General features: G+C 40.9%; 2 protein-coding genes across 2 annotated transcripts; one reads left to right on the top strand and one right to left on the bottom strand.

Moving 5' to 3' along the window:
* Positions 1-369: 369 nt before the first annotated feature.
* On the bottom strand, positions 370-19,334 carry cc2d1a (coiled-coil and C2 domain containing 1A). The gene is made up of 28 exons (XM_020655715.3): positions 19,157-19,334; positions 18,829-18,900; positions 18,560-18,701; positions 18,124-18,230; positions 17,614-17,859; positions 15,944-16,259; positions 15,639-15,748; positions 15,458-15,530; positions 13,228-13,326; positions 12,995-13,122; positions 11,391-11,463; positions 11,169-11,302; positions 10,159-10,246; positions 9,957-10,033; positions 9,669-9,764; positions 8,891-9,013; positions 8,290-8,348; positions 7,776-7,892; positions 6,241-6,314; positions 6,095-6,153; positions 5,848-5,999; positions 5,642-5,732; positions 5,403-5,558; positions 4,845-4,976; positions 4,600-4,726; positions 4,413-4,489; positions 3,849-3,896; positions 370-3,749 (listed from the first exon to the last, which is right to left on the bottom strand). The coding sequence occupies exons 2-28, from the start codon at positions 18,883-18,885 to the stop codon at positions 3,717-3,719; spliced, it is 2,994 nt and encodes a 997-aa protein (XP_020511371.1). The 5' UTR covers positions 18,886-18,900; positions 19,157-19,334; the 3' UTR covers positions 370-3,716.
* A 70-nt stretch (positions 19,335-19,404) lies between these two features.
* On the top strand, positions 19,405-27,528 carry si:ch211-286b5.2 (uncharacterized). Its single transcript, XM_020655723.3, has 8 exons — positions 19,405-19,633; positions 19,743-19,785; positions 19,953-20,056; positions 21,232-22,013; positions 22,177-22,672; positions 23,836-23,978; positions 24,420-24,524; positions 27,221-27,528. Exons 2-8 carry the CDS (start codon positions 19,752-19,754, stop codon positions 27,279-27,281), a joined length of 1,725 nt encoding a protein of 574 aa, XP_020511379.2. The 5' UTR covers positions 19,405-19,633; positions 19,743-19,751; the 3' UTR covers positions 27,282-27,528.
* Positions 27,529-27,608: the final 80 nt, after the last annotated feature.

A 27,608-nucleotide genomic window follows, 5' to 3' on the forward strand; every position in this document is an offset into this window, starting at 1 on the left:
GACTCCCCTCTTCTCTATCTTTCTCTTGGCACCATCCCCCTCTCATCCTTTTCCCCCTTTGTCAGGGGGGAAATTTCCCATTCAAATACGTTATTAGCATACCACCAAAGCCCCAAACACCCCCTCCTTACATCAGAGAGCATTGTCTGAAGAAAGTTGGGTCTATTTCTGTCTTACATTTTATTATGTGAACCCCCTTGTCTTTCACTAGCTCTACTTCCTCCAACACAACCCACCCATTAGAAATGGTAAAGAATGGAAATAGAAACTGATTTTTCAGTTTTTTAAAACCCACTGAGTAGAATATTGAACGAGACCCCCTCCCTATTAGAAAGTGATAATGCACATTTAAGGTGACAAAGAAACAGATTCAGCACTTTTTCACCATTTTATTCATGTTAACATAGACCGTATACATAAGATGAGAAAGCCTTAACAATAAGGCCTTCATACATTCCCGCTTTGAGCTGCACAAATCCTCATGACTTACACTTAAAAATAGAGACAGAGCATATTATGCTGTATATTTACTGTATATAAATATTCATTTATATTGATTGCCCTTACATGACATTCATCAACAGACTACAAAAATGTCATCGATAAAACATTATCTTTTTCCCGACCCAAGATTAACACATATCCTTGCAGCTGAAAATATAATTGATCAGCACATAACAAAACAAACACTTAAAAAATAAAGGAAGAAGAAGGAGTGTGTGTTTATGTGTGTGTGATGTTTTGTAAATGCTATCAGAGAGTAGGAGTCCCCAGTAAGACAAACTTTAACAAATATGTCCCTCTCCCGTCGAGCCTGACCACCCAAACTACCACTCTGAATGCTGATGAGCTCGTTGCCTTGACAACAGGGCAGCCTGAGAGGCCATGAGGTTAACCCAGCATTGGGGTGATGTGGCCGGAGTGTGTGTTGGTGTGTTAGGGGTTACATGGGTCAAAGGTTTTGGAGTGAAAGAAGCAGTAGCAGTTTTTCTGTGTGAGAGTGTGAGAGTGTGTGTGTGTGTGTGTGTGTGCATTTAACAGTGTTAGAACCGGTTAGAAAATGGGAGTGCTACACCCTGCAGGTTTAAAGTCCATTTACTAAAAGAACACATGAAGCCACCGTCAAAACAAATCCTTCTGCACTGCTGAATTCATGCAGGTTTTATTAGTCCTTCACAAGCCAGAAAATACCAAATCATTTCCTGTATTCATATAATAAGTCAAGAGGGATTATGGGGTTTTCTTTGTCTTGAGCACGAGTAAATTAGGTATCTATAAGGGTTGGTAGAACAAAACATGAAATTTGAAGATCTTTGCTGCATCTTAGAAAGTCATAAAGACATTAGTCACTATATTTTCTGGTATTTTACAGGTGAAATGTTAGACGCAGTCCTGATAGTTGAAACAGTTTCCAGCAGCCAATATATTTTCATTAATTGCCAATTAGAAAAAACACAAACCTCACTTTCTGTCAAAGTGACATTTTCTTAATTTTTAATTGTGTTTTGAAAAAATAAGAAAAAAAGAATAATTTCTACCTATTTATTTACTTTTTTCCATGTACAAAAGGGCAGGTTTATACAATTTTCTTCCTCCTGCACCTTTTTGCTTTTTGTAAAGGGAAAAAAAATTAAAAGAAAGTATTCCTCTACATTGTACTGCTTCAAAGGAATGAAATAAAAGAAATGAATTGTCAGATTAATCTGCACTACTACACAATACAGCATTGATGAACATTGATAGAGACTTAATGTTGGCTGTGATGGATTACACAACTCTGTGAGCCAATGTTTCGCTCATATTTAAGGGTCTGCTAAATGACGCATACAGCAGGGAAGTTAACAAGAAATAATGGCCTACTGGAACTGTAGGGACAATACATCCAATCAGAAACCCTGCACATTTGTTAAGTGTACATGACTCGTAGTAAGGCAGCTCAAAGTTGCAACCACCCTTCTATAGTCCTATAAAATGCTGCCGTTTTATCACGACTAAAACGTATTCATCCCCTGTGAGTAATGATTCAAACGCATATCCACTGCCCTGTCAAACTCATACAGTCTGTCAGCTGATGAAAAGAATCAGAAAACACTGGTTGATAAAGGGGGGAGGAGTGTTGCATTCATATACAAACATTGTTATGAGGGTAAGATCAGGTCAACTTTAGCCAGGATTATTTATTAATAGGGTGATGCTGTTGGTGGATTAGGGCAAACACATACTATATCCCCTGTTGTGTCTCCAGACCACAAAGCTGTTGGTGTGGAATCTAATGTAAAAAAATAGAGTAAGGCTTATTTAAAGTGGTCTGCTACGTCCTGGATACATGAAACACATGTGGATGTGGTTATCATGTTTTCAAACACACAGAGAAATGTCTGTCCAGAGAAGTAAACAAAGAAGGGAATACACTTATCTGACACATTAGCCACATTACTGGTTTAGTAAACCTGTTTTGTTACATTTTATTGATTTGGATTTGTCTGAATTTTGTCCACCTTCTTTGTGAAGTAGAGAGGAATGAGAAGCATGACTCTGACAGGGGTGTCTGTGGGGGAATAGGAAATAGAAATGAGCAATTACCCAGCCTCACAGACACACATTAGGTTGTCTTCTTGTGGGCTGAATATTCAGCACGCTGCCACTGGAGAGCTCTGTGGGACACAATCTGGTGTTCATCGGCCAGAATCAGTGGAAAATAGCAGCGTACTGACGCAGCAGCTGTTAATTATTTTCTAAATCGAAAGCACAGTGGACTCGATATTGTTTGAGAGGTTAAAGAAAATCCAAGCTGAGCAGCCTAGCACTCATGACTCAGAATAATCTGTGAATAAATGCAAAGGAATAAGTGTGAAGAAAGTGAAGACGAAGAAACGACAACAAAGAAAAAAAAAACAGCTGATGAAGACGAGGAAGCAGAGCTAAGTCTCTACCACATTCATGGCACGCTGTTAACACCCCCTCTCCCCAGCCCCAAAGGCGACTCTACGTCTGATCTAGTCGTCTCCTTGGTGACACAAACACTAATCCCTCATTATGGGATGTAGGCTGCAGCGCCCCGAAGCCCCGTTTTTTTTTTATTCCCATATCACACCACTCCAAACGGAGCAGATTACTGTAATCTGGGAACACTGGAGCAGACAGATTAGATTAAGCTCATTACGCACGTAAAATATGGGAAAAGGGGTTAAAATCACCTCAGTTCATTGGTTAAACACACTTCTGAGGACACGCATACATGCACACACACACACACACACTTTTTGGTCATCTCTGGACACCACAATGCTCTGTGAGCTAGTGCCAAATGTTGAACTTTAGATTTTAAAGTCAAAAGAATCTGAAAGCGAAAGATGGGAGAAAAAAACCTACCAATAGAGAACAGGTAAGGTCTGTAGAGCCGGACTTTAGAAGCAGCTTTCTGTCGTGTTAGTCTTGTTTAAGTGCAAATAAGCCTTTCATTTTAATGCTTGTTCTAAGGCCTGTCCCTTAAGAGTCACATATTTCATTTGAATTAATGTGGCAGGTGACTAACCACAGGTGACACAGGTTATACAGTTAGAGTTATAGACAGAATCGTCAGTTTAGGTCATGCAGCTGTCATGGACATGAGCAGCATTGAATCGTGCTGAAGCTTCTTAAAGGACCTGTAGTGTTTAAGAGAGAGATATGATATAACAGTACTCCAGCCAAGTCTCCACTCCCTTACTCTCTTCTCATCCGGTGCGTTTCCTTTTCAAACACTCCAGCTGGAGAAGACAGAGAAGGAGAGCGTACACTGAATATATATACGCACACACATGATGATAAAATCTAATATCTCACTGAGAGTGCAAAGAGACCCTCACCTCACTCTCCACCATCTTCAATCTGCCCAGTCCGTCCTTGGCAGCATCCTATGAGGAGAAGATTGAAACATTACACATTTACACTGAGGAGGGAAGTAACCACGTAAATCACTTCAGTTTTATCAAGTTGTCCAAATGAAGACACTGTTAAAAATGGCTTTACATCATTAATATGGATTTAAAAACTGCTTTGAAACACAAAATAATGGAATTTTAAACATGATTAACTATCGATATCAAATATGGAAATTGAGAAAATTGTTTGACAGCCCTCTTATTATTATTATTATTATCACCATTTATTTACCTTTAAATGTAGCCAAAATTTTATTTTTTTGATCCTATATATTTGATTGAAGGATTTCAATTTGAAGTGTTGAGGTGTAAAGACTGTGGGCGGATCTTGCCACCACAGCACCCCTGCTTGGGGTCTCCCTGGCACCTTTTGGCTATGCCGACAGATGGAGTAAACTGGGAGCCTAAATCCTCGGGAAGACGTCCTTTAACTTTGGTCACCTCTGTACCATCACATGAAACATCTTTCTTCCCTGATCCTCCACTCACCCTGTTGCCTTGGCTGGAGAATTTCTTCACTGAGTCAGCAAGTCCTTGTGCTAAACGCCGCAGCACATTTTCATACTCTACACATGCAGTGAAGGGAGAAGCGAGTTACAGGTACAGAATGAGAATTAAAGACATACTTATATGTGAAGTAATGTACATACTGGTGTGTAATCTGTGTTTGTGCTACCTGTCAGGAGAGTGGGAGAGGCTCTCTCCAGCTGTGATTTCTGCCACTGAAGTCTGTGTGTGACCTCTTTGTGTTGATGGATGAGGTCAGGTGGGGGATCCCGTCGCGCCTTCTTGTACTCTGCCAGCTGAGAGATAGACGTAATGACTGAGACGAGACCTTTGTGCCTTTACTCCATCACGACCGTTAGAGAGGTGGATGTTGTGGACAGATACACACCAACGAACGTAAACGTGCGTAAATACCTTTCTCTCCAGCCGCTCCCTGTCATAGCTGAGGAGGCTGAAGCTGTGGAGTTTGTACTGTGGAGGAGAGTTGTTGGGAAGGCTGCTCCTGCTGCTCGCTTCATGTCTGGGCTTGGACCGAGGAGATGGAGCCTGATCAGACAGTACAGTATTTATGGTTATTAGTGTACCAGCTGTGAAATGCTCTGCTTTTAACATTTGGAGCTCCAAAGCCAAAAGTGTTCGAAATTGTTATGAATGAAGGAAGAAATGGGCAAAAAAGTTTTCTGTCCTTGGTCTTCATCCAAATATAAATCTACATTTTAGCTGTTACATTTCAAACATTATGGCAGAAGATGAAAATTTTAAAGAAATAAAGCATTTGAAAGATATAAAGTTGGCAGTTGAAGCTAATTTGTAGCCTCACTATTTGACTTTTCTTATAACATCACAGGTTTCCTCATCAGCAAAGTATTTTTTTCGTGCTCTATTATAGAGGGGATGGGGATGGAGATGGAGATACCACTACACCCCTTTAAACCATCCTTTCTTAAAAGGCATTCATGGTGTTCTACTCACCCGTTCCTTTTGTCTCTCTGGAGGAGAGAGGGAGGACACAGGCTCCACAACGAGCCACTTCTCCGTCACCGGCTGGACATCGACTCCCGTTAAAGGCTCTCTGATCTTCACCCTCACCTCCAACTTGCCACCTGTAGCCTTACGTCCATCCATCACCTAGGAAACATTGCACAATCTTAAGAGCATTCTGATGTGTCCATGTGAGTATACATCTGTGTTCTGATGTGACTTAAACTCACCTCGATGATCTCTCTAACATTACAGTGATTTTCTAGAGCCTCTAGTTTCAGCTGAGCAGTTCCCACCACTTTGTCATTCTTAAACAGGCCTCTAAATACAGAGAGAAGACAATCACTGAGAGAAGCATCTTGGACATGCCGTATTTAGCATAAATCATGAAGACAAACTGAGAAGCTTCTGGTCCCAAAGCAGTCGTAGTTGTTACCCTTTGTGCAGGACTTCAAACTTGATGCCTTTGGATTGGACGACTCGTTTGAAGCCTCGGTGAGCGCGGTTTATGTTCAGTTTGAACTGCTCTTTAAACTCTGGACTGCTGGTGCTCTTCACTGTGTTGGTTTTGTCCCTCTGAGCCTCTTCCTACACACAAAGAAGTGAATGCTTTAAAACACAGCGATATACGTAAACAGAGTGACATTTGCATAATGTCGTCACTGAGTGTGGACAAATCTTACTGCACTGGGGAAAGGAAACTCAAACTTCACACTGGCATCCAGATCGTTTGGTGAGACACCTGACGGCAGAGAGGGAGGTGGAAGTCAACACACATTAGACACCTCAGTGCCGGGTTATTTCAAAGACGCAGACCCGCTGTCAGTACCTGAGGGAGCCGGTAGGTTGATGCCTCTGATGATGTACAGCATCAGCTCATTGGGAGTCAGGTTAGGGTAGATCCTATAAGACAAAAGCAGGAGGCAAGATCATTCAGAAACAGCAACCCCGAGCGAGAGACAACAACCAGTCAGCATCAGTGAGAGCCAAACAATCCTAAAGGCTCAATGAGTCACTGCCAGAGTCACCTAGCTGTAAGCTTAGTATGATACTGGAGCAGAGCCAGAGTGAGTCACAGTGAGTCACTCTGAATAATCTACTAACTCTGTGTTTTAAAACACACGTCTGAATATGTTGAGAGTCTAAAACTCTTTCTAAAGTATCTCCTAAAATGAATAAAGATGACCCCACTGACCCATAACCAGGCTGCTACGTTTTCATTTCAGACTATGTTTCAGTGAAATTCACACCATGAGGGACAGTTTAAAAATATGTTTGGCAATCCTCTGTCACAAATCAGGAAGATTTTAACAAACTAATGCAACCAGAGTAGTTAATAAATCACAAATAAAAGTTTAAAGTATTTCCTTCAATCGCTTATGCCAGTTTTCACATTTAATAGAAAACTTTAAACGAGAGATAAATGTTTTAAATCACAAAGACATGACGGTATCATTTGTTTTATTTAAGTGATTAGGGTTCATCCTAATGAGTATTTTTATATTAACTGACCGTATTAGATTACTACACGTTTTGTTTTACTGTTTTTTTTATTTTAAAAATTACATTATTGAAAATTCTTCCAAAAATATTGCATACAATCCTTTTCTGGTGTTGTTCTGGAGTCTCTGATCAGCTTTCCCGGCTTTACGAATGTCAACAACAACTGCTTTCTTACACACTCATCATAACTAAAACATTTCTCTCAATGTTTTGCAGTAGCCCCGATTGTTTAAGTATGGCTGGAAGAAACAGTAAAACTGAAAGAAGATTTGGCATCCCCTTCTTCAATACATTGAAGATGATCCGCTTCGGTGAATGGTGAATGGACTTGAGCTTGTTGAGCGCTTTTCTAGTCTTCTGACTACTCAAAACGCTTTTACAGCGCAGGTCACACCTACACATTCACACACTGATGGCAGAGGCTGCTATGTCAAGTGACCATCAGAATTAACTAATCCCATTCATACACATTCATATGCTGACGTAGTGTAGGGTTAAGTGTCTTGCCCAAGGACACATCGGACATGTGGCTGAAGGAGCTGGGGATCAAACCCCCGACCTGAGAGATGACCGACTCTACCAACTAATCCACAGCCGCCCCATTGGAGTGACATGAAATGAAATCCCGGGGAGGAACTGACAGGGGGATATTTGTGAACTCCTCTCTTGTTAAAATATATGGTTTTGGATGTTTTTGTTACAGCTCCCTAAAAAACTTAACTACCAAAAATGATCCAACCAACACTGCCAACTCTAGAGCTGCTCGCATGGCTCAAAAGTGTTCAAAAGAAGGGACTTCAAAAGCTCATCCAGAGAGAAGATATTATGATATTAAATGTGCTGAATATGTTTGTTGCTTACTTGAGAGTGTTGAAGGTCCTCTCCTCCGTGCGGCACTTGGGGACTGGCTGTCCTTTAGCGTGGGCATTCTTCAGTATCTCAATGTTCTTCATACTTTCCTCACAAAGCTTCTCAAACCTGAAGCGAGAGACGACGTTGTTACTCACAAAGGCTCAAATCTCATGACGTGGTGTGATCTCTTAAAGTTTGCAACACCTTTCAAATTTGGATCACATACATTTAGCATCATCTGTGAGAATAAAATGTTCTGTTTCAGGGCAATTACAATTCTTTTTTTATAAAGCATATCTGGAAAAAAGAGCAATTCTGGAAATCCAGCAATTCTAAAAAAGGTACAAATCTGACGGTTATATTTAACAATGTCAACAAAATATATCATTGTGTATAGAGTACATTTCATCAACCAATAGTACCACATTACACAGTTCCATCATGGCTGCAGGTAACTTGTGTAAAATTCACATGAATAAGACCTAACCCTAACCCTAACCCATCCAATAAGAAAGTGTCTTACTTGAGAGCCTCAGCCACACTGCCCAGTTGTGTAAACTGTTGAGAATAGTCCAGACATTTCTGTAAACAGAGATCCACAACAAAGAGCGTGAGGGCATGAAAACAGACAATAGCCAAAGTAAACAAGATACTAAAAGATTGTGATTGGACGTTTGTCAACATAACACATTTTTGAAGATGTATTCATATCAGAGATAGGACAGAGTGGATAGAGTCAGAACCCGGGGAGAGAGAGAGAGAGAGATGAATGACATAACCTGCGTTTTTAAACTGTACATAGGTTTCTATTCTAATTCCTGCACTGGTTATGTAAATTGTTTTTGTATAGGTCTCATTTTAAATGACCATATACGGGTTTAAATTTGATCTGTAGGGGTTTCTTTAAATCTTCGCTCAGTTCAATATATACATATTGGAGGGGGGACAGCGGGTGTTGTTAGATATAACAAGTGTTCATGTCATGCGTGTTTTTGTAAGTTGCTCCTGGATGCTTTGAATGTCCCTTGGGATTAAAAAGTATCTATCTATCTATCTATCTATCTATCTATCTATCTATATACTCAGGTACTGGATAAAAGGAGAAAGAAGAGTTTTGTTCGGACCTCGTGCTGCTTCCGCATGAGATCCATGAGGCCGTGGTACTGTTCACTGGAGCGAGGTGAGAGAGGGGAGGAACGAGAGCGAGCCAGTGAGTAGTCCTCCTCACTGACTGGAGCGCTGGGAATCTGTCAGGAAAGAGAAAAATACAAAATCATATGTGGTGGGAAGAAGTAAAATATTCAGAAATATTTGACATTCAATAGCATACGCCAAATAACACCCTTCAAATGAACCTTTATAACCCTCCTTACTGTTTTGAGATATCTTGTGAGTCTAATCAGCTTCTTTGTAGAACCTCTACCTGTCTTCTACAAACCATGAATATATGTTTCTAAGCTGGTTTGATATTGTGCAGACAGAGAGGAATATAAACTAACAGAGGCACAAGCATAATATTCTTAGCACTCTCAGTGTGGGGCTGTGTCAGAGGGAAACATACGAGGCAAAGATACTAAATTAAAGTGAGGCAAAATGAAAGAAAGTCATGTGGGATAAGTGTCATAAAGGAAAGACACCGAGAATATGCAGATCATATCACACACTCAAACACACAAAGGTCGAAACACACACACAAGGTGAGACCAAGATGTGCACAAAGGTGTTTTGACTTCACGCTGCCTTTCCTTCCCTCTGTCTATTTCTGTCACACTTTGTGTTAAAACACCTCACACATTCTGTTTCTCCTGTGACAACATGTTCACACACACACACACACACACACACACACAGTCTTTTATAGTATCATGTGTAGATGGTTATACGTGATTATATTTTTATAACCTTGGTGATATCAACAGGTAGGCCAGATTTGGCAGCTGTGACCATGGGGTCCAGTCCCTTTGCATGTCTGAGGTGGTTCGCTGCTCCATTCATGTCCTACGCACACACAAAAAACAGAGAGAGGATGCTGCATCAGTGGAACCACAGCAGCACAACAGAACCTCAAAACTTCATGAAACAACATGCAGGTGTAATAAAGGCACCCAGGAAATATAAACATAGCAGGGATCTGTCAACTCAAACATAGACGTAGGGGAAAAAAAAGATTGTAAAAAGTGCAAAGCTTACCTTCATCTGTTTGGAGCGCAGCGCTGCACGCAAAAAAGCTTGTCGCCTTAGCAACAGGAAATCCACTTGCTGCTGAGCTACAAGGATAATTAAGAGACATAGAACTCAAACTGAGCCTCAGCTAACACTCAAGCACTTTGTATGACACATTTGTGAATGCAGGCAGGCAGGTGTGCATATGCATGCTGCATGTTGAACATACCTTTCGCTCCCAGTTTTACAGATGCAGAGCCGCCAGGGGCCTGAGGAGCCGGGGACTTTGCTTTCTGTGCAGGTGGACGCATTGCGGGCTGTTAGGACAAAAATATAAGGTTGTGATTATCAGTCAAGTACAACTACAAAGATACAGATTTTTAAAGATACATTCTTGTTTGCTTGGCCTGTAATCACTTGAGACATTTGTAACCACACTTTTTTTAAACATGTTGCTGGCATCAAATCCAAATTGGGCAATTTTTCTTTTTGAGAATAATTATAGGGCTTTCATACTTTCATTTGGACAGGAGAGAAAGAGAAAGAGAGAGAGAGAAAGAGAGAGAGAGAAAGAGAGAGAGAGAATAAGAGGGAGAGAGAGAGAGAGAGAGTGGGGAATGACATGCAGGAAAGGTGCTGCAGGTCAAACTTTAACCCAGACCGCCCGCTCTGAGGACCATAGTCTTTAGGCCACTGGTGCCCCATCACATTCTGATTTAATTTACATTTTACCCAACGTGTCAACGTTCAGGGAATGGGGTAAGGTAAGGTGAGTAAGGTAAGGTTACTCTATTGGTACTCTAAGGTAGATCTGGCTTTCAGTGAGCGAGTCGGCCTTTAACACAGACAATCAACAGCAAAAAACACGATACAATGAAGACAGTGCTCAATACCAAAAGAGTAACCCTTACAATCAAGTTTGATGTGAACCTCTAAAACATAAAGGACAAATAGTGGGGGAACTGGGGTTGTGTTTAAACAGCTAAGGCTTAAAGAAATGTAACAGAAACTAACAACTCAGCTATTATACTTCATTGCCATTGCAAGCATAAAGTTGATATAATTGGCAGGCACTGCAGGAGAGAAATTCAAAACCAACCACAGAAGCTGGCAAAGCATCCAGTAAACAAAGTGGTAGCTTTGGTTCAAAGGGAACTAATCACATTCCTTGGCTACTCATTAAAAAACTGACCATTTGGTAGATCCTTTTTTCCTTTTCTTTTTTTTTTTTTTTTTTACCTTTGCTGTCCCTCTTTGTCCCTCCTCATCCTCGTCCTCTGCGTCTGCATCCTGATTGGCTATTTTCATAGCGGTTTCCAGGACGCCCATGAAGTTCTGCTGGCCCCCCTCTGAGCCTTGAAGTGGTGGACAGCCTGGAGGAGCAAAACACAAACATGACGTACTGTAGCTATGTGGTGCAAGCTGGAGGCAGAGTCCTGAAACAAACCTGCAGAAGGTTACCTGGTGGCACTGGTAGATCAGACAAGCTGACAGGTCGCCCAGCTTTGTGGGCTCGGATGGCATCTTGGTATTGCTGGTTGGAAAATAATAACAATCAAAAATTCCATCAATACTTATTAAAGGAAAACTACACCCTCTGTTATCTCTATACTGTTATTTCCTAGTACGTATATATACCTCCTTTAAATCCCCTGTAAGGGAGTTTTGGTTCATGTCGATTGTAGCAGCCCTGTGGACAAAGCCATCTCTCCTATCTCTTTGCTGATTTTATCCTGAATATGTGTGGTGTTATTTTTAACACAAAAACTGTCATCCTGCCTTCCTTCAATAGTCAAATGCATCACTCATCAAGAGTCTTTCCTGTGAGAAATGTAAAGCAGGGCTGTTACTGCAGGGTGCTGTTCATCACTTCGTCTGACACCTACGCTGTGGCAGCGGTTTCAAGCTCTAAAGATAACTCTCAATCTTAAGTCAATCTTGATGCTGATCATCTCGTTAGCTCACAAAGAGGCATCACTATTACTTTTAGTCTATTTGATAACCCACTAAAAAACTTCTCATAGGAGCTAAATGTTTGTGTTCATTAACTCTTTCAGTCCTGTTTATGTAAAATAACGTCCGTACTGTAAATCAGACAAAAAGGCCTGTTTGACAACAAGGAATTTACAAAGTATTCCACAAACACAAGAGGTGTCAACCATCATTAAAAAAAAGTGTTTTAAATATAAAGATAAGAAGGTTGCTGCATCAACTTATTTAAGACTTTTAAAGACCGTTTTAAACCTCAAACTAAAATACATTTTAAACATTTTTGCACTGCCGAGAATTGATGCTTTCCAGATTTCAACGACTCTGAAGCCAAATGTTTAAAGTCTAGATGCTTTTTTTGCGTATCTAGCGAGTCGCCTCATAACCGTTGTTGCCCGCGCCAACCATTCTTACTCTTTTCATCTTGAGGCCAAAATGTCCTTGAACTTGCATTTCCCTTTCACAGTTTGTGAATATGTCTGCTGTAAATGCTGTGAATTGTCCCGTTAACATGCAAATCCACAAAGAAAATGATAAAAAAAAAAATCATACAACACTTACAACACAGTGTAGGTTTGATAAAGTATTCAGACATGTTTCAGTCAAAGTGTGATCTGAAGTGTAAGACCTCTTAAAGGTTAAGATACACATTCTTAAGACATTTTGTGACCTCAAATTTATAAATTTAATCCAAGACTTTTTAAGATTTTTTCCAAGGATCCACATGAACCCTGGATAAAAACCATGATAAAACAATTCAAACTCAATTAATAAATCTTCCCTGTCAACCAAAGGAAGATCAAACGACCAAAGGAAGTAGCCACAGTCCAGGCAGCAGAGGATATTTCAAAACTAAATCAAGTCACACACCAGTTATTCAGGCAAATAAGAAATGATACCACCAAACAGCAGCACGGAGCCAGAAATACAAGCAGAATCCTGAGAAGCGGTATCTTTTGAGAACATCTAATGCCTTCTTAGATTAGTTTCAATCACTAGTAGGGACTACAGGTCTGTTTTTCAGGGGAAAAAACTTTAAAACAGAGACAACCCTTTTGTGAGTTCATGGAGTGTACCTTAACAATGCGCTGGTGCATGCGAGCCTTTCGATCATCTCCGTTGGTCTTGGCTCCCTCTGCTGCTGATTTGTAAACGTCCATCCTCTGCTGCAGGGCTTCTGCCAGACTGGTGGGAGCAGGCAGATCTTTTGAAGGGACCACACACACAGAAATTTACATTGTTGTCATCAGCTGTACACTGTGCTTTTCTAAAAAAAACAATAGCGAAGCCAGAGCGAATGGGGTCTTACCCGGTTTGGACACCTGGGCAGGTGCAGGAGCAGCGGGGGCAGCAGGTTTAGAGGAAGACTGAGGAGGAGGAGGTGCACAGTGTTCTGCTACTACGTCTCCTGCAGATGATCACACATCAGTGTTCGGGTGGATTATGATTTTAAACAAGTTAGAAAAAGAAATAAAATCCAGCCAGCCCACAAAAGCACATAAAACAGCATCATCAGAAATCATCACACATCTCTAAAGAGATCCAAAGTAGGATGTTTAATTCACAAAGTGGGACTTTAAAGTTTTAAAGTTCTTTGAGTATGGAGTTATTAAATCTATTTTTACAGTTCCACGTTCTGGAGATCAGTCTTTCCAAGTTCAGAACTGAACCATGGGGTGTAGCGAACGGGTCAGTCTCATTTTTAGATTAAAATGATCATGTGTAGCTCGCTTCTTGTTCTACGCATGGACCATACATTTATTTAATTTACCGGTAGTTCAAAGATCGGTAGTTCAAGATACACGTTTACGTTTTTTATGTGCATTTCACACAATAAATCTTAGGGCACCTAGTTAAAAGTGGATTGAGCAGCAGAACAATACAGGATATTTAATTTGACAATAGTATAACAATAAAGGTAACCATTTTTTCTTTGGCCTTGTTCTGCTTTCATTTAGAGACAGGACAGGGGACACAGTCGGAAATCATGAAGAGCGAGAGAGTGGGGAATGACATGCAGGAAAGGAGACCCAGGTCGGAGTTGAACCCGGACCTCCCACCTGGAGGACCACAACCTCCGTACAATGGGGCCCACGAACTAACCACCGGGCCACAGACACCCCAAAGGTTGCCATTTTTAACTTCAGATTCAATTCCAGGTGTTCCACATGAGGTTTGATCGTCGATACAGATCCACTGTGTTCTGTCACATGAATGTATCTGATACCTTGAGCAGGGTCAACCAAACTAGGGCTGTGCAATGAATCCCAATTTTATCATTATCCAGATACGACCAATAAACCAAAGGTCAAAATTGATACCAATAAGAAATATAAATGATATTATTGTTGGAGCCATGGATGGATCTAAGTGTCTTTGCAGTATTTATTTCAGGTTAAGGTATGTAATGTGTCATATTTTGGTGTTTTGATAATTTATCAGGATTATATTCAAGATTCAAGATTCAAAAAACTTTATTGTCTATCACATAGTGACAGAAAATTACCTTTTGTTGAGGCCCATTAACATGAGAAATACAAGTAGGGGGACAGCGGGTCACATGGGTATGAGCGGAGATGTTGTATTGATTGAACTCAACTGTTCACCTTTTGTTCTCAGTGGAAGAGAGAGGGTGAGCAGGGTCGCTGTATTTTTTTGTTGACCGTTGTTTGTTTCTGGCTCACTGTGATTATGAGTTAATGCACGTTATCATAAGTTGATTATCTTTTTTCGTCAATAAAAAGTCAAACTTATCTTACTTATCACAGTATTCTTATGGAAAGCGTGTCAGACACGGTGTAAGGCCCAACCTCAGCCTCTCAGCCGGAAAGCTCCAATTATCTTTAAACTGACAATGCTTTCTCAGCCAGCGTGTATCCATTTCACTTGTCAGACAGAGCCCTGGGTTGAATATTAATGCTTTTCACACCATTTCCACTCAGTCAGTTGAAGCCATCAGCTATCTTACGATCAGTTGTTGCCAATTTAGAGGTGTTCAAAAAGTTTGGGGGATTTATTTTGGATTCAGGAAAACATTTTTGCAGACACTTTGTAAAACATGAACAACAACAGATAGACAAATAAACTGTAAGCTATAGCTAACACGAAACACATGAATTTGAATAATTGTTCAACTTTTCCCAATGCCCTTATTTAAATGATCTGTTCAGCAGTTAAGCTGGAGATAATTACCCGTCTACTTTGTGTTGCCATGACAAAGTGCGGCCAGAGCAGGAGCTCTAACTGACTGCTTATAAATCTGACTTTTGAGACTCAACTTGAGACATAAACTGGATGAGAGCATGTCAGAGTTGCTTTATCAGCATTTTAAAATTGCAATTAGCTTTAAATATTGTGAAATATTTATTTCAAATTGTTTTTCTCAGATTTGATTGCTTTGGGAAACCTGCACTACTTGAATCAATCTGCATTCCTCTAAACTTTATTGTAAATCAAGTAGGCTACCTATGAGCAGTGAGTCATTGAAACAAAAGCCAAAAACTGTGGTTCAAGTGTTTCTGTAAATTGCTCACACTGACCAGGAGGAGGAGGTAGTGAGCTCAGGTCTACAGGTTCATCTCTGTCCACAGCTTCCACCAGCATGTCGAGCTTCTGCATGTAAAGGGAGGTCAACGTGTTTAGGGTTTCATTTTTTTTATCTACACTTTTAAAAATAAAACAGGCTCATTTATGTACCATCAGTGAAAGCGGTTCTGTTACCTTGGCGGTGAGGTAGTGCTGTTTGGCCAGGTCGATGTCTCCACTCTGCTTGGCGTGTATGGCAGCCATCTTATACTCCCTCTGTCTGGACAACACCGCCTGTTTCAGCTCTGAGTGAGGGCGGTCGTGAATGTGACAAGAACGAGAGAGAGAAACAAGTAAAGGAAAGAACAGGAGGGTTTTAATGGTCACCAGGAACATGTCATTTGTGAATGACTGAGCAGTAACAGTATACTCTGATCAGACAAAACATTATGACTACCTGTGTAATCTAAAGCAATCCAATACAATGTTTGAATGTTTACCTGAGTGCTGCGTGTCCGGCTGGCTGGGAGTAAGGGGAGAGATGGCAGGTGTTTCTGGGGTGTTGGCTGCAGCAGGTTTTTGGGGTAGGGTCAGATGGACCGGTTTTGTATTTGGAGCTGCTGGTGCAGCCTCCCTTAGCGGTTTCTGATTTGTGGGAGGAGAGGGCACCAGCGTGGGCTCTGGCAGTTCTCGTTCCTTGATGAGTTCAGACTCAGATCCTGTGTTGGTGTTCCCACCAAGAGCAACAGGAGGCGGGAAATCCTCCTCATTGATTGGTTTTCCCTTCCTGAAGGATGTCAACATGGACTGCAGTGTCTACGGTGAAATGAGAAGGCCAACATGAACAGATGTTTTACATTAAAAATATAAATTCTAAGAGTCCTAAATAAGTATAGCAATCCACTAGTAGTACTTAAGCTGCATGCACATGATATAGTCCTAAATGCATCTGTCAGAACACTGTGTAGGTTTCCACACAGCTCTTGTGTCGTCTGAAAGCTCATGTCTCATAGTGCACATTAAGAATACACTGTCTGTTTGCTTTTCTTCCAGAGCTCAGCTCTCATTAGAAGTTAATGAGTTGAAGGTAAAGATGAATGTGTAATGTAATGAACAGGTTCAGGAAGTAAAATATCTCAGCTTTGTATTAGATCCCCATCTTAAATTTGAGAAGCACGAGCAAATAGTGAGCAGGGCGGCAAAAACTTTCACACATTTAGGCCCATCAGAAACTGTCCAGACCATTTCATGCTGAAAAGGGTTATGCACTCATTTTGTTCAAAGTTTAAGTCACCGTGCTGGTTACATGATTTTCATGTTGAATAAATTCTTATCTGCTTACACCTAATCCTTTTTAGTTAAGTCATATTATACTTGATTTTTGTTTGATTTTCAAATGCCCCCTTTTTGCTATTCAACTTAATTATTTGAATTTAATAACTAGTTATGCTTACTCCTCATGTCGTTAATATTCTGTTTTTAACTCTGTAAAGCACCTTGAATAGCTCCATGTATGAACGGTGCTCAACAAATAAACAACAGAGCAGTTAAACTAAACTCAGGAAGCTGATAAGATCACATCGTTCTAAAAAAACAACAACTAAGTTTTGATCATTAAATTAACTAATCAATACTGATCCATAAATGCAACGACCTTTTGGTTCCACTATTAGTATCAAGTTCTCTTACACATGGAGCATCTCATGGAGATGGTAATGTCCTTTTTGAAATCTTCACTTGAAAAAGTATTTTCTGTTCAAGGGATCAACATGTGGAATGCCTTATTTCCAAAGCTAAATTTGGATCCAAACTGGAGTCATTTTTACCTTGAAGAGGGCTCAGACATGTAGCCATCTATGATCCTGTGCTTCCTGTTTGCTATTATGCATCTCAGCCTATGTGTGTGTAGCATGTCTCAACAACAGACTGTAATATTGAAATCCCCTTAGGCGATTATCAAGAATATCTTCTTCTTCCTCCTCTATGTGTTATTTTAGGAAATGTTGAATCCTGTGTTACTGTTGAGTGTGTGTCATCAGGCTCATCTAGCGATGGACATTGCTGATCACCTTTGGCTATGGGCTTGTATTGTTTGGCATAGTTTACTTATCCCTGTAAAAATACACAATAAAATAAATAAAATGTCATCTCTTTTTCTTCACTGTTTTACCTTTAAGCCACGGTCATATCTTCGAACTTTGCTGGTCTCCCCTGCAGCCTTGGCGTTGGATATGGCTGTCTTATACATTTCAATGCGCTCCAGTAGATGGGACTCCACCCCTGTTGCACCACTGGGAGCAGAAGGTGGAGAAGAGTGGGAAGTGACGCTCACTTTGGGAGCACTCGGTGTGACGGCAGGAGAGGTAAAAGCAGGAGTTTCATCCTCATCATCCTCGAGAACCTCATTCAGTTCTGCCTATATACCGGGAGACAGAAATGTATAAGTTGCAGGGAAAACACGGACGGTTAAAACAATTAGTTAACTGTCTATTAACCCAGTGATTCCCATATTGGGAGCCCTAAGGTCCCAGTGATTGGCATTGTTGCTTTAAAAATGACTGATATGATTCATCTTTAATCTGATTCATTACAAAGTAATTCTCAGTCACTCAATTACTAAATCAACAAATTGTTTTTGTTCCATGGGGGATTTCTTTTTAAAGCAATGTGGGTGTGTTACCAGCAGATCAGCATCATCCAAATCGTCGTCATCCATATCCACATCATCATCCAGGTCTTTCATACAGAGGGCTGCCATCTGCTCTATTTCAGCCATGGCAACAGGAGCTGGATAAAGACATCACACAGGTATCGAATCATAAATGGGATATCAACATTTTCGCAAGATAATACAGACGAAACAGAAACAGGATTTCTGTGTTTTACGGATTTGATAAAAAGATGGGGCGCTGGTGGTGCAGTGGTTAGTGTGCGCGCCCCATGTATGGAGGCTGTCGTCTCAGGCGGGCGGCCCGGGTTCACATCCCACCTGTAGCTTCCTTCCCGCATGTCATTCCACTCGCTCTCTCCCTGATTTCCGGCTCTGTCCACCGTCCTATCTCTCCATTAAAGGCACAAAATTTATTTAAAAAAAAAAGATAAGGTCACCTTCTCACCTCTGCCATCACCTTTCTTCCCCTGTGCTCGTCCCCCTCCTCCTCCTCCTCCCACCAGATTCAGCAGCTCTGCCTCCAGGTCTTCATCGTTGCCATCGTCGGTCATCCCTCCATCCGGGGACAGGTCAAGGAGCAGGCCCATCTGAGACACAGTGAGACAGACAGGTGGAGAAACAGGGATGTAGCTACTATTTCATATCTTTTGTTGACTTAAAGGGAGAGGTAATCATTCACACACAGCTCATTTTTAGACCTGACAGGTGTGTTACCTGTTTAGCTCGCGCTGCCCCTTGACCCCGGGAAGGGGGGTTTCGACTTCGGCTCATGGTTACTATCGTTACCTGAGAGTTAATGAGAGTTAATGGGAGATAATGAGAGATAATGAGAGTTAATGGGAGATTCAGTGGGTTCATTAAGAATAAGACAGGAAACGTGATAACTGACAGCATATTAGTGCATCTGTATACACTCAACATGGACTACTGCAGCAGCTATATGTATAAAACTCTTAATACTGTTCAGATTCTCTGTTGATGTTAGCAGCAGTTAGCATAAATTCATATTTCTACATTATTAATGTAATATTAGGCTGTTCACCTTGTCGGTATTGTTAGCCTAGCAGCTAGTCGGGTCGGTTGTTGAGGTCGAAAGTCACTCAGGAAGAATTGTAGAAAAAAAACAAAACACGTACGAGTAGAAAGGTGTTCGAGCTATCAAAACATCAAGCTGGGGAATTTACTTCCGACATTGCGTCTCCCATGGCGACGCACGTCCCGCTTTACGGCTAGGCGAAACACACCCCGTTGTTGACGTAAAACACCGACGTAACACATCACGTCCTCGGTTCAGGTGGGTGGCTGGATGTTGGATGCGCCTGGAAAAGAAAACTTAAATCGACAATTGGCGATGTTTACCTGTCCCTCAGAGTCAACGTCATCAGCCATACATTGGTGTTATGAAGCTCAGAAAGTTCCTTCAGTGTGAAAACTGTATCGTAAACTTCATTTATCTAGTCACTGTAAAGTGTGAGCTAGCTAGCTGCCTCTAACCTGAGAGCTTTTTAAAACATTACAGGTAAAAAAAAAAAAAAAAGCCAAACATCAATATTAACCAAACAAATAAATAATTTATAACATTAGTGCTTCCTGCCCTGTTTATCAATAAGTTTATTTTGTGTCTCTAGGAAGAGAAGATGGCCAAAGGAAAAGAGAAGATCCAGAGGAGTGGTAAAGGAGATGATACTATCAAACTGATATTATATGTGATCATGTACTGGTTTAGATACCAATTACAAATTCTGCTTGAGAAACATTTCCTTTAATTCATCACTTACCCTCATTAATTATTTGATTAAGCCCCCAGAGATTAAATCAGTTTGTACTTGTGTGTAAAGACAGCTCAGCTCCAGCCCAACCTCGGTCCCTCAGGTCAGGGAAGAGGGGACGTCCAAGTGAGGAGATTTCTGAGACTGATGTTCAGACGGCCATCTGTCATCAGGTAACTTGGGAGATAGAGACAAAGCCTTTATCTTTTAATTTACTGACCAACATTTTTAATCTTAACAAGTGTATGTGACTATTTTTTGTAAAAGAAAATGACACTTTATATGAGCCAGATCCACCTGACCAGTCCAGATAAACATTTTATTTCAAAACATTAAAAGCACAAATAAGGCCTGAATTGCTTTGTGAGGAGTGAAACTGCTGCCAGTGCAACAAGCAAAATGAACCTGTAAAGTGTCTTAACATGAGATCTTTATCTTAACTCAAGAAACTTTGTAAAGTACATTTACTACTGAACTACTGAACAGAATGCTCTCCATCATGGACAACACCCACCACCCTCTGCACAGCACCTTCACCAGGCAGAGGAGTGTGTTCACTGCTCTCACAATCCTGCTCCACAGACAGAAGAAGAACTCTTTTGTCCCCCTGGCTATACGTCTGTACAACACCTCACGGTTATGGCAGGGGGAAAGCAAACAGTGACTCTTGGACTAAATCTTCCTTTTTCCATTTCCCATCTGCACAGCTGTACCAAGAGTCAGCCTCTAGCTGGACACTTTAATGATCACCTCAATTACTTAAAGTGCACCTTTAATTTAATGTTTGCACTGCCTTTTATTTAATGTCTGTTTTTTGAACATTGCTGTACATATATAAACAACACAACTTCAGAAGGTCAACACTTTTTATTTTTATTTTTTATATTCAGGTCTAATTACAGATTTTTTCCTCAACTATTTATAGGTTCTTGTTTAAATTTCACAATTTTTATCCCTTCATGCGTTATGTCTATTTCTAATTGCACAGTTTAAGTTTGATTCATCTAGGGGGATTCTTTAAATCTTTTTTTCGGGTTAATATATATGTATGGGGAGGGGGGCGTCGGTTTTTGTGGTTAATTTGTAACAAATGTTTCATGTCATGTACGTCTTGGTAACCTGCTACTGGATGCTTTGAATTTCCCTCGGGATCAATAAAGTATCTATCTATCTATCTATCTATCTATCTATCTATTTGCTTGCTGTGCTGGCAGAACATTTTATTCACAACAAGCAATTCAGGTCTTATTTGATTTAAAATAAGACGTTTATCTGGCCTTGTACTTGGTTTGAAGATTTAATTTTTGCAATGTATTTTCCCAAGTTGATCTTTTTTAATAAATTTCAGGACACTCGAGAAACTAATGCAGCAGAGGATCCCACACTGCTGCAGTGCCCTCTGCTGGAATCTACTTCAGCTTCAACTCAACATGAGGCAGCAGAACAGCCCTGTCCCACCAAACAAAATCCTGTCACAGAAGAAAATCCTGCGGACCCAACAGATGTGACAGTAACAGATTTTGCAGAGCAAAACGAGACAGCAGTCACCAAACCCAACAATGTTTCCAAGCTGGAAGGCTTTACAGTCCATTCTGATAATGATGCTGACAAGGTTGAAATAACTGCAGAGGAATGTAAGAGATCACCAACTCAAACAGGGAATGATCATCTTCAGGTCTTTGTGCCACTCTCTGAAGAGGGCGACGGATCCTTTACAACTGTTTTGGAAGAGCGGGCAGATGGAAATGAGAACTCCAACTGCAATCTGGAGAGAAATGCAGAAACCAGCCGAGAAGAGCCCACGAATGCATATACGGCAGATATGAAGATAACCACAAAGGAGGCAGCTGCGGTGTTACCGGCCAAAAAGAAGCGAAGGATGGGAACGTGTGGTCTAACAGAGAAAGAGCGGAGTCACTTTCTGCAGACACATAAGCGTGAGAACGGGCAAAAGGAACCGGAGAGAGTTGAGACACAGGTTGATGATAATACAGCTGACCTTGTGGCTCAGGAGGGGATTTTATCCACACACGTCTTACTGTCCTCCATCTCCATCCCAGCGCGTAGTGAATCCCAACAGAACGAGGCAGCGATAAAGCTTCAGTCCCCAAACTGTGAAGTCTATAAGAGGTCAGAGTAATGATGGGTCCATACTACATGATAATCACACATTTGTGAAGTTTCTACCTTTCTTTTTGATTGACTGGGGAGCAGAATGAGTTAAATTTGTTGTTCTACTTAACAACTCAAATTACTGAAATGTGTAACATCTCTCTTTATCTTGTAAACACAGGGCAGAGGCTGACGTCTGCGTTGCTGTCACTACCTCAGATGGGAGCATTACTGTGAGTGGTCCAGGCTGCTCAGAGGAGAAGAGCTGTGGGGCTGAAGGAGGAACAGAGCCTGATCCAGAACAAACAGCTGAACCAAAGTTAGATCTCCCTGCTGAGGAGGAAGGGGAGGAGGAGGAGGAGGAACCTATGAATGATGTGTCAGATGGGTCAGTATTAGTCGACCAAAGTCCTGCCATCGCTTCTTCCCTTAATCAATCCCAAAATGAGGAGGCAGAGGACCAGGGTGAGTTTGAGACTGCCTGTCAGGAGGTGACTGGTGTGACCATGACGACACAAGATGAGAAGAAGGAAGAGCTGACAGGTGATGATGGGAACACTGATAGAGCTCCAGCAGGCGCTTCATCCACAGCGAGCCAAGCAGGGGGATTGAACTGTGGCTCCGTGGAGCTCCGTGAGGCTGCAGTGACACCTGGTGGCTCAGAGAAGGATGACAGTGTGAGTGGTTGTGATAGCATGTCTAGAAAATGTCTAGGGTTTTCTTCTCTATTCAAAGAAACACTAGTTTTGATCCACCTGATCCAGGTCCAGACTTTACAGGGACGGTACAGACAGAATTCTGAGATTAAAGTCATTATTATGAGGAAACATTTATCAGTGGCCTAATCCTATTCCATAGATATTGATGCTATTTCATGAAGTATTAAATCCTTTATTTATTACAACCATAATGTCTACTTCACCCACTTTGAAGCAAAAGAGCATTTAAGTGCAAAACATATTTTGAAATAAAACTCAAAATACAAACTTCCTCGTAAAAAATGTTTTATTGTTTGACAAATGTAATGGTTTTCTTGCATTTTTCCCCATATCCAGTCTGAATCCAGACCTTTGCTGGGATCAAGATAGATAGATAGATAGATAGATAGAGAGAGAGAGAGAGAAAGAGAGTGAGAGAGTGATTCTGAGCTCAAAGTTATCTCAACCTTTCTTGAAAGTTTTAAACACATATTGTTTTATTCAGATAAAAAAAAAGGATTGGATGACCTTATCTTATCCATTCATGTAAACCTTTTTTATTTTTTTGAACAACCTGATTTCAAGATTTGATTCTATCCAAAAGCTTTAATCCTGTTGGACTACTTTTAAACAACTGAGCCCAGATAATTACATTTAGGAAAAATACTTCCCACTAAAAGAGGTTCCAAGTAGGGCTGGGCGATGTATCAAGTTTTCAAGATGTATCGATATATTTAAACAGGATATATGCTAAGACAATACTGTTTCTATTGATATAGTTTATGTTGTATTAAAATCTTGTTAAACGTGCCTTCTGTAGAGCTAGCAATTCACCATTCAGTTTATATTCATCTCATTTTTCAGGTCCGTGTTGACATTGTGAAGCCGACTGTTAACTTACTTTGATTTTTTATTTCTATATTGAAAAAAATATCGATAAATACATCGAGTATCACCAATCATATATCGAGATATGAGATTTGGTCCATATCACCCAGCCCTAGTACTGAGTCTGAGGATATTATTCTGAATTGCTGTTATTGACATTCCACTAAACGTAATCAAAATGACTTTCACTGAAGATTATTTTTTACTGCTTTTTAACTTGACATAAACATCTGATTCATGTTTGTGACGCACAGTGTGAGCCTGAGGATGAACCTCGTGTGAGTCCTTCCACTCGGGACGCTGAGCTCCGTCTGACCAGGGACACCTCTGACCCGTTCGGACCTGATGGTTGCTTGGATTACGTGTCGGACTCACAGCTGAACACCATTTCACTGACGTAAGGAAGTAGATTTAATGTCACGTGTGAGAAGGGAAGGTCATAATGATAATAATACTACGTTTCATTTGTTTATAACTTTAAAAACAGAGTGACAATGTGCTTATTAACAACAGAATAAAATGGAAATAAGATAAAAGCATTCAGAAAGGAGCATTGTATTACAAATAAACTCAAAGGAAATATATGACGAGAAGTTATTATAATTAAACATTAGGATTATTTCACTTACACAACCAAGAATCAAGTTTAGGGAAATTAAAGTCTTCACAACAAGCTCAGGATTTAGCTCCGGGGAGGCTTAAGAAACACGATGGTGCTCTCTACCATCTAAACAGAAAACTCAAATGATTTAAAGGTTCAATGAAGTCAAAACAAAAGAAGGATTCGCTTAAAGTTTCTTTTTCTGGCTCCATCTAACTTTTCAACCCTCAAATCCAGTGAAGAAGAGTTGACGGAGAGGGAGGATGCTCTTGCTTTCCCAGACTTCCAAGAGGACGCCTCAGACCTGATCTGTGGGCTCATCAGAGAACTCTCCTCTCTGAAGTAAGTGAACAGGTCTCCTCTTTCTTATTCAGTGTTTTTTCTTTACCAGGTCTACCATTCTCTGTACACCAATCCTGACCCGCCCTCTTTCCAGAGTTGAACTTTTGACTTCTAATATAATTGGTCAGCTGTTTTTTCTTCGCATCCGCCCCTGTGCTCTAATTGGCTAGAGAAATGTCAGCAGCAGACAGTCTGGCACCTTTAGCCAGGGCCACCTGAGGGACACTGCAGCCAATCTGCTGAAGCCCTGATGGTTTCATTAGACATGAAGGGAGCAATAAAAGATGACTCAGTCAACAAATCTCAAATGGATGCAGAGGTAGAGGCAATACACAGTTAAAACAAGAAACATGTTTTGTCTGTATCAGCTTAACTGTAATAATAGGATGATCTACTCTAAAAAGTAACAAAAGAAAAAGACAATTACAAATGTCATTCTTTATGAACTCTTTAAAATTTGGAAATGTGAGTTTGAGAGAAAGATACTTTTTTTTTTCACTGCAACAAAATTTAAGTCCTCATTGTTGCCTAATATTGGATTATTTCTTGTTTTTATTTACATAAAAGCTAGAAAAGTGTTGAGGCTTTCACACGTGCAGAAAACTCCTGCAAAGCTGCTGAGATTTGCAGGAGGAACTCCACGTGTGAACGCAAGCAGCAAACATTTTTCACTTGGGGTGCATCCGAATTGTCCCTCCTATCTCCTTTCACTATCCACTTTACCTTAACCCCGTGAAAACGTCATGAGGTCAAGGAAAGATGTTAGGAGAATTCATAAAGGACTTAGGGAAAGGTGATTTCGTTGCTCTGACAATCCGACCGCATTTTCCACTAGGCGACGTCATTAAATGCGACGGGCCAGCGGAGGTTAATGACGTGGGTCTGCCGTGTTGAAACTACAAAGTTCCGAAAATGGACTACAAAAAACGCATCTAAAAAACTCTTTCTGTGCCTTCTTACCGGTGAAATAATACTAATTACCACAAGGTTGGGATTGAAATAAAATAAATATAGACTACCAGGCTACAAGTAACAAAAGTGAAACCATCACCTTCCTGTCCAATCAGAAATCAACATCAACATAAATGTGAAATTAATTGTTACATGTATGCAAGACAAGAATGTACAACTGAAGAAATGCACAAAACATTCTGAATTGAATGAAATATGTTGAATAAAACATCATCTGATAAAAATGTCTCTTATCTTTTTATCTCTTTCATGATCTGCGTCACTTTACGATCATCGTTAATGTTCGTGAACGGTCGGATTCACGACTCGCTTTAAATGTTGCGGCCGCAAGGAATTGTGGGGCGTCAAATCTCATCTCCTTTGGTAAAGGATGGTCCAGTGTATCCTATGCTAAAGGAGGTTATAAAGGAAGCATTGACCCACCTTTCCTTAACTTTTAGAGAATTCGAACGGCTCTCATCATGGCCGCTACTTAACTGCTTCCGGGGTTAAGGTAAAGTGGATAGTGAAAGGAGATAGGAGGGACAATTCGGATGCACCCTTGGTCTTTATGGGGAGTTTCTCCTGGCGAGCCCCCTGGAGTTATACCACATCAAGTCTCAGTGAGTTGATGTGAGAACGCAGCAGGATATAATCTGGAGATTTCACCTCAAGCCAATAGGTGAGGGAAGTGACGTTTATATCCTGTGACCAGTGCGCAGGCTGTCTGCACACGACCACTACCATCTCCATGCACGTGATTAAACGGCTGCATAACGTTTCTGTTTGTTCTTCTCCAATCTTTTGTTGACATTGTGATTCCGTTGAACTACGCAGAGCATTGATTTAAAGGCAGGTATTTCCGTTGTAGCATCGTATAGCTGACTCGGTTGCTCGGTGTCGGTTACTTCACGTCACGTCTTAACCTCAGGAGAACCCCCCACCACCACTCCTGTCTGACAGGGATAGTCTCCTGCTGTGAGGAGTATATGTGAACAGCCAGGTCATTATTATCTAGATAGTGTCAGGAGTGCATGTGAAAACAGGAGACATAAACAACTTGAACACATAAAAGACTTGAAAAATGTCACTATTGAATGGACTGTCTTTCACTGGCAGCAGCTTTTGGTTAAAAATATGACTGGAGTTCTGTAGATTTTATCAAAGCTTCTGTACTTCAGATACTATCTATTATTAGATTATGGAGATTGTTCAAGCGGCAGCCTCCAATGTTGAAAAATTAAGCGAATGAACTAAAGTTCCTTGAGGGCACGGTCACACTGGCTATCTGTCCCGTGCGAAGCACACCTCTCCATGTGCCAAAGCCGAGGAAGTGTACCGGGCCTGAGCACGGCACAGAGCGGTCACACTGGCTAAACTAAACTGGACTTTAGGGTGGAGGCGTCTTGGGCATGGTACGGATTGCCAGTGTGACCGCACCCTGAGTGTCCGCTTCAGGCTGGCTCCAAAAGACAAGTAAGTTCATACACACCCAAAAATTTGTTTGGGACTGCAATTACAATACCGCGACCACCAACGTCAGGCTTCAAAATTCAGCTTCAGAAACCGCTGGGTGACATCACTAAGACTACCTCCACGTTTTAGACAAGCTATGAGAGATTGCTTTAAAACACATGGTATACGTTGACTCACCCATAAGCATCTTTTTATCCTTTTACATCTTCAACCTGGCATTGTCCACCCTACTCTTGCTTTAACGTGATTGTCGCTTTTGTTTTCTCTAGTCGAAAGGTGATGGCCACTCACAGAGAGCTGGAGAGCTTTCGCCGCTGCACTAAGAGTTGAAGGAGCTCCACACATTGAGGGATTGGTTCAGCTCCATGCAACAATGACCCTCCTGTTGCCCCAATTGTGGGCAGTACATTTATGTGCCATTGTAAAAAACATTTATTTTTGGATCTATTTTCATACTTCTTTTGCACTGACAGCTGGCATGTTCTTTTTAAAAAAGGTATAGTTGTTGTAGTTCCTCTGAAATAAAGCCAGGTGTTATTTAGTGTTAGTCAGTGATCTGAGTGTTATTCCACAATAATAAGAAAAACGTCATCAACAAGAACTCCAGAGGTTAACCTGCTCAACATGGCTGCCTTAATAAAGACAGAGGATGTAAAA

Source organism: Labrus bergylta, chromosome 1 (genome assembly GCF_963930695.1).
Source record: "Labrus bergylta chromosome 1, fLabBer1.1, whole genome shotgun sequence".
NCBI classification, from domain to species: Eukaryota; Metazoa; Chordata; class Actinopteri; order Labriformes; family Labridae; genus Labrus; species Labrus bergylta.

What these genes read in the sequence shown, in the direction of transcription:
- cc2d1a (XM_020655715.3), bottom strand. Translation starts at nt 18,885, where the DNA reads ATGAGCCGAAGTCGAAACCCCCCTTCCCGGGGTCAAGGGGCAGCGCGA. An exon ending in GACAAAGAGGGACAGCAAAG is followed by an intron (nt 10,247 to 11,168) that starts GTAAAAAAAAAA and finishes TTGTCCTAACAG; the next exon opens with CCCGCAATGCGTCCACCTGC. An exon ending in CAGAGAGACAAAAGGAACGG is followed by an intron (nt 4,977 to 5,402) that starts GTGAGTAGAACA and finishes CTGTCTGATCAG; the next exon opens with GCTCCATCTCCTCGGTCCAA.
- si:ch211-286b5.2 (XM_020655723.3), top strand. Translation starts at nt 19,752, where the DNA reads ATGGCCAAAGGAAAAGAGAAGATCCAGAGGAGTG. An exon ending in AACTGTGAAGTCTATAAGAG is followed by an intron (nt 22,014 to 22,176) that starts GTCAGAGTAATG and finishes TTGTAAACACAG; the next exon opens with GGCAGAGGCTGACGTCTGCG. An exon ending in CTGAACACCATTTCACTGAC is followed by an intron (nt 23,979 to 24,419) that starts GTAAGGAAGTAG and finishes CCTCAAATCCAG; the next exon opens with TGAAGAAGAGTTGACGGAGA.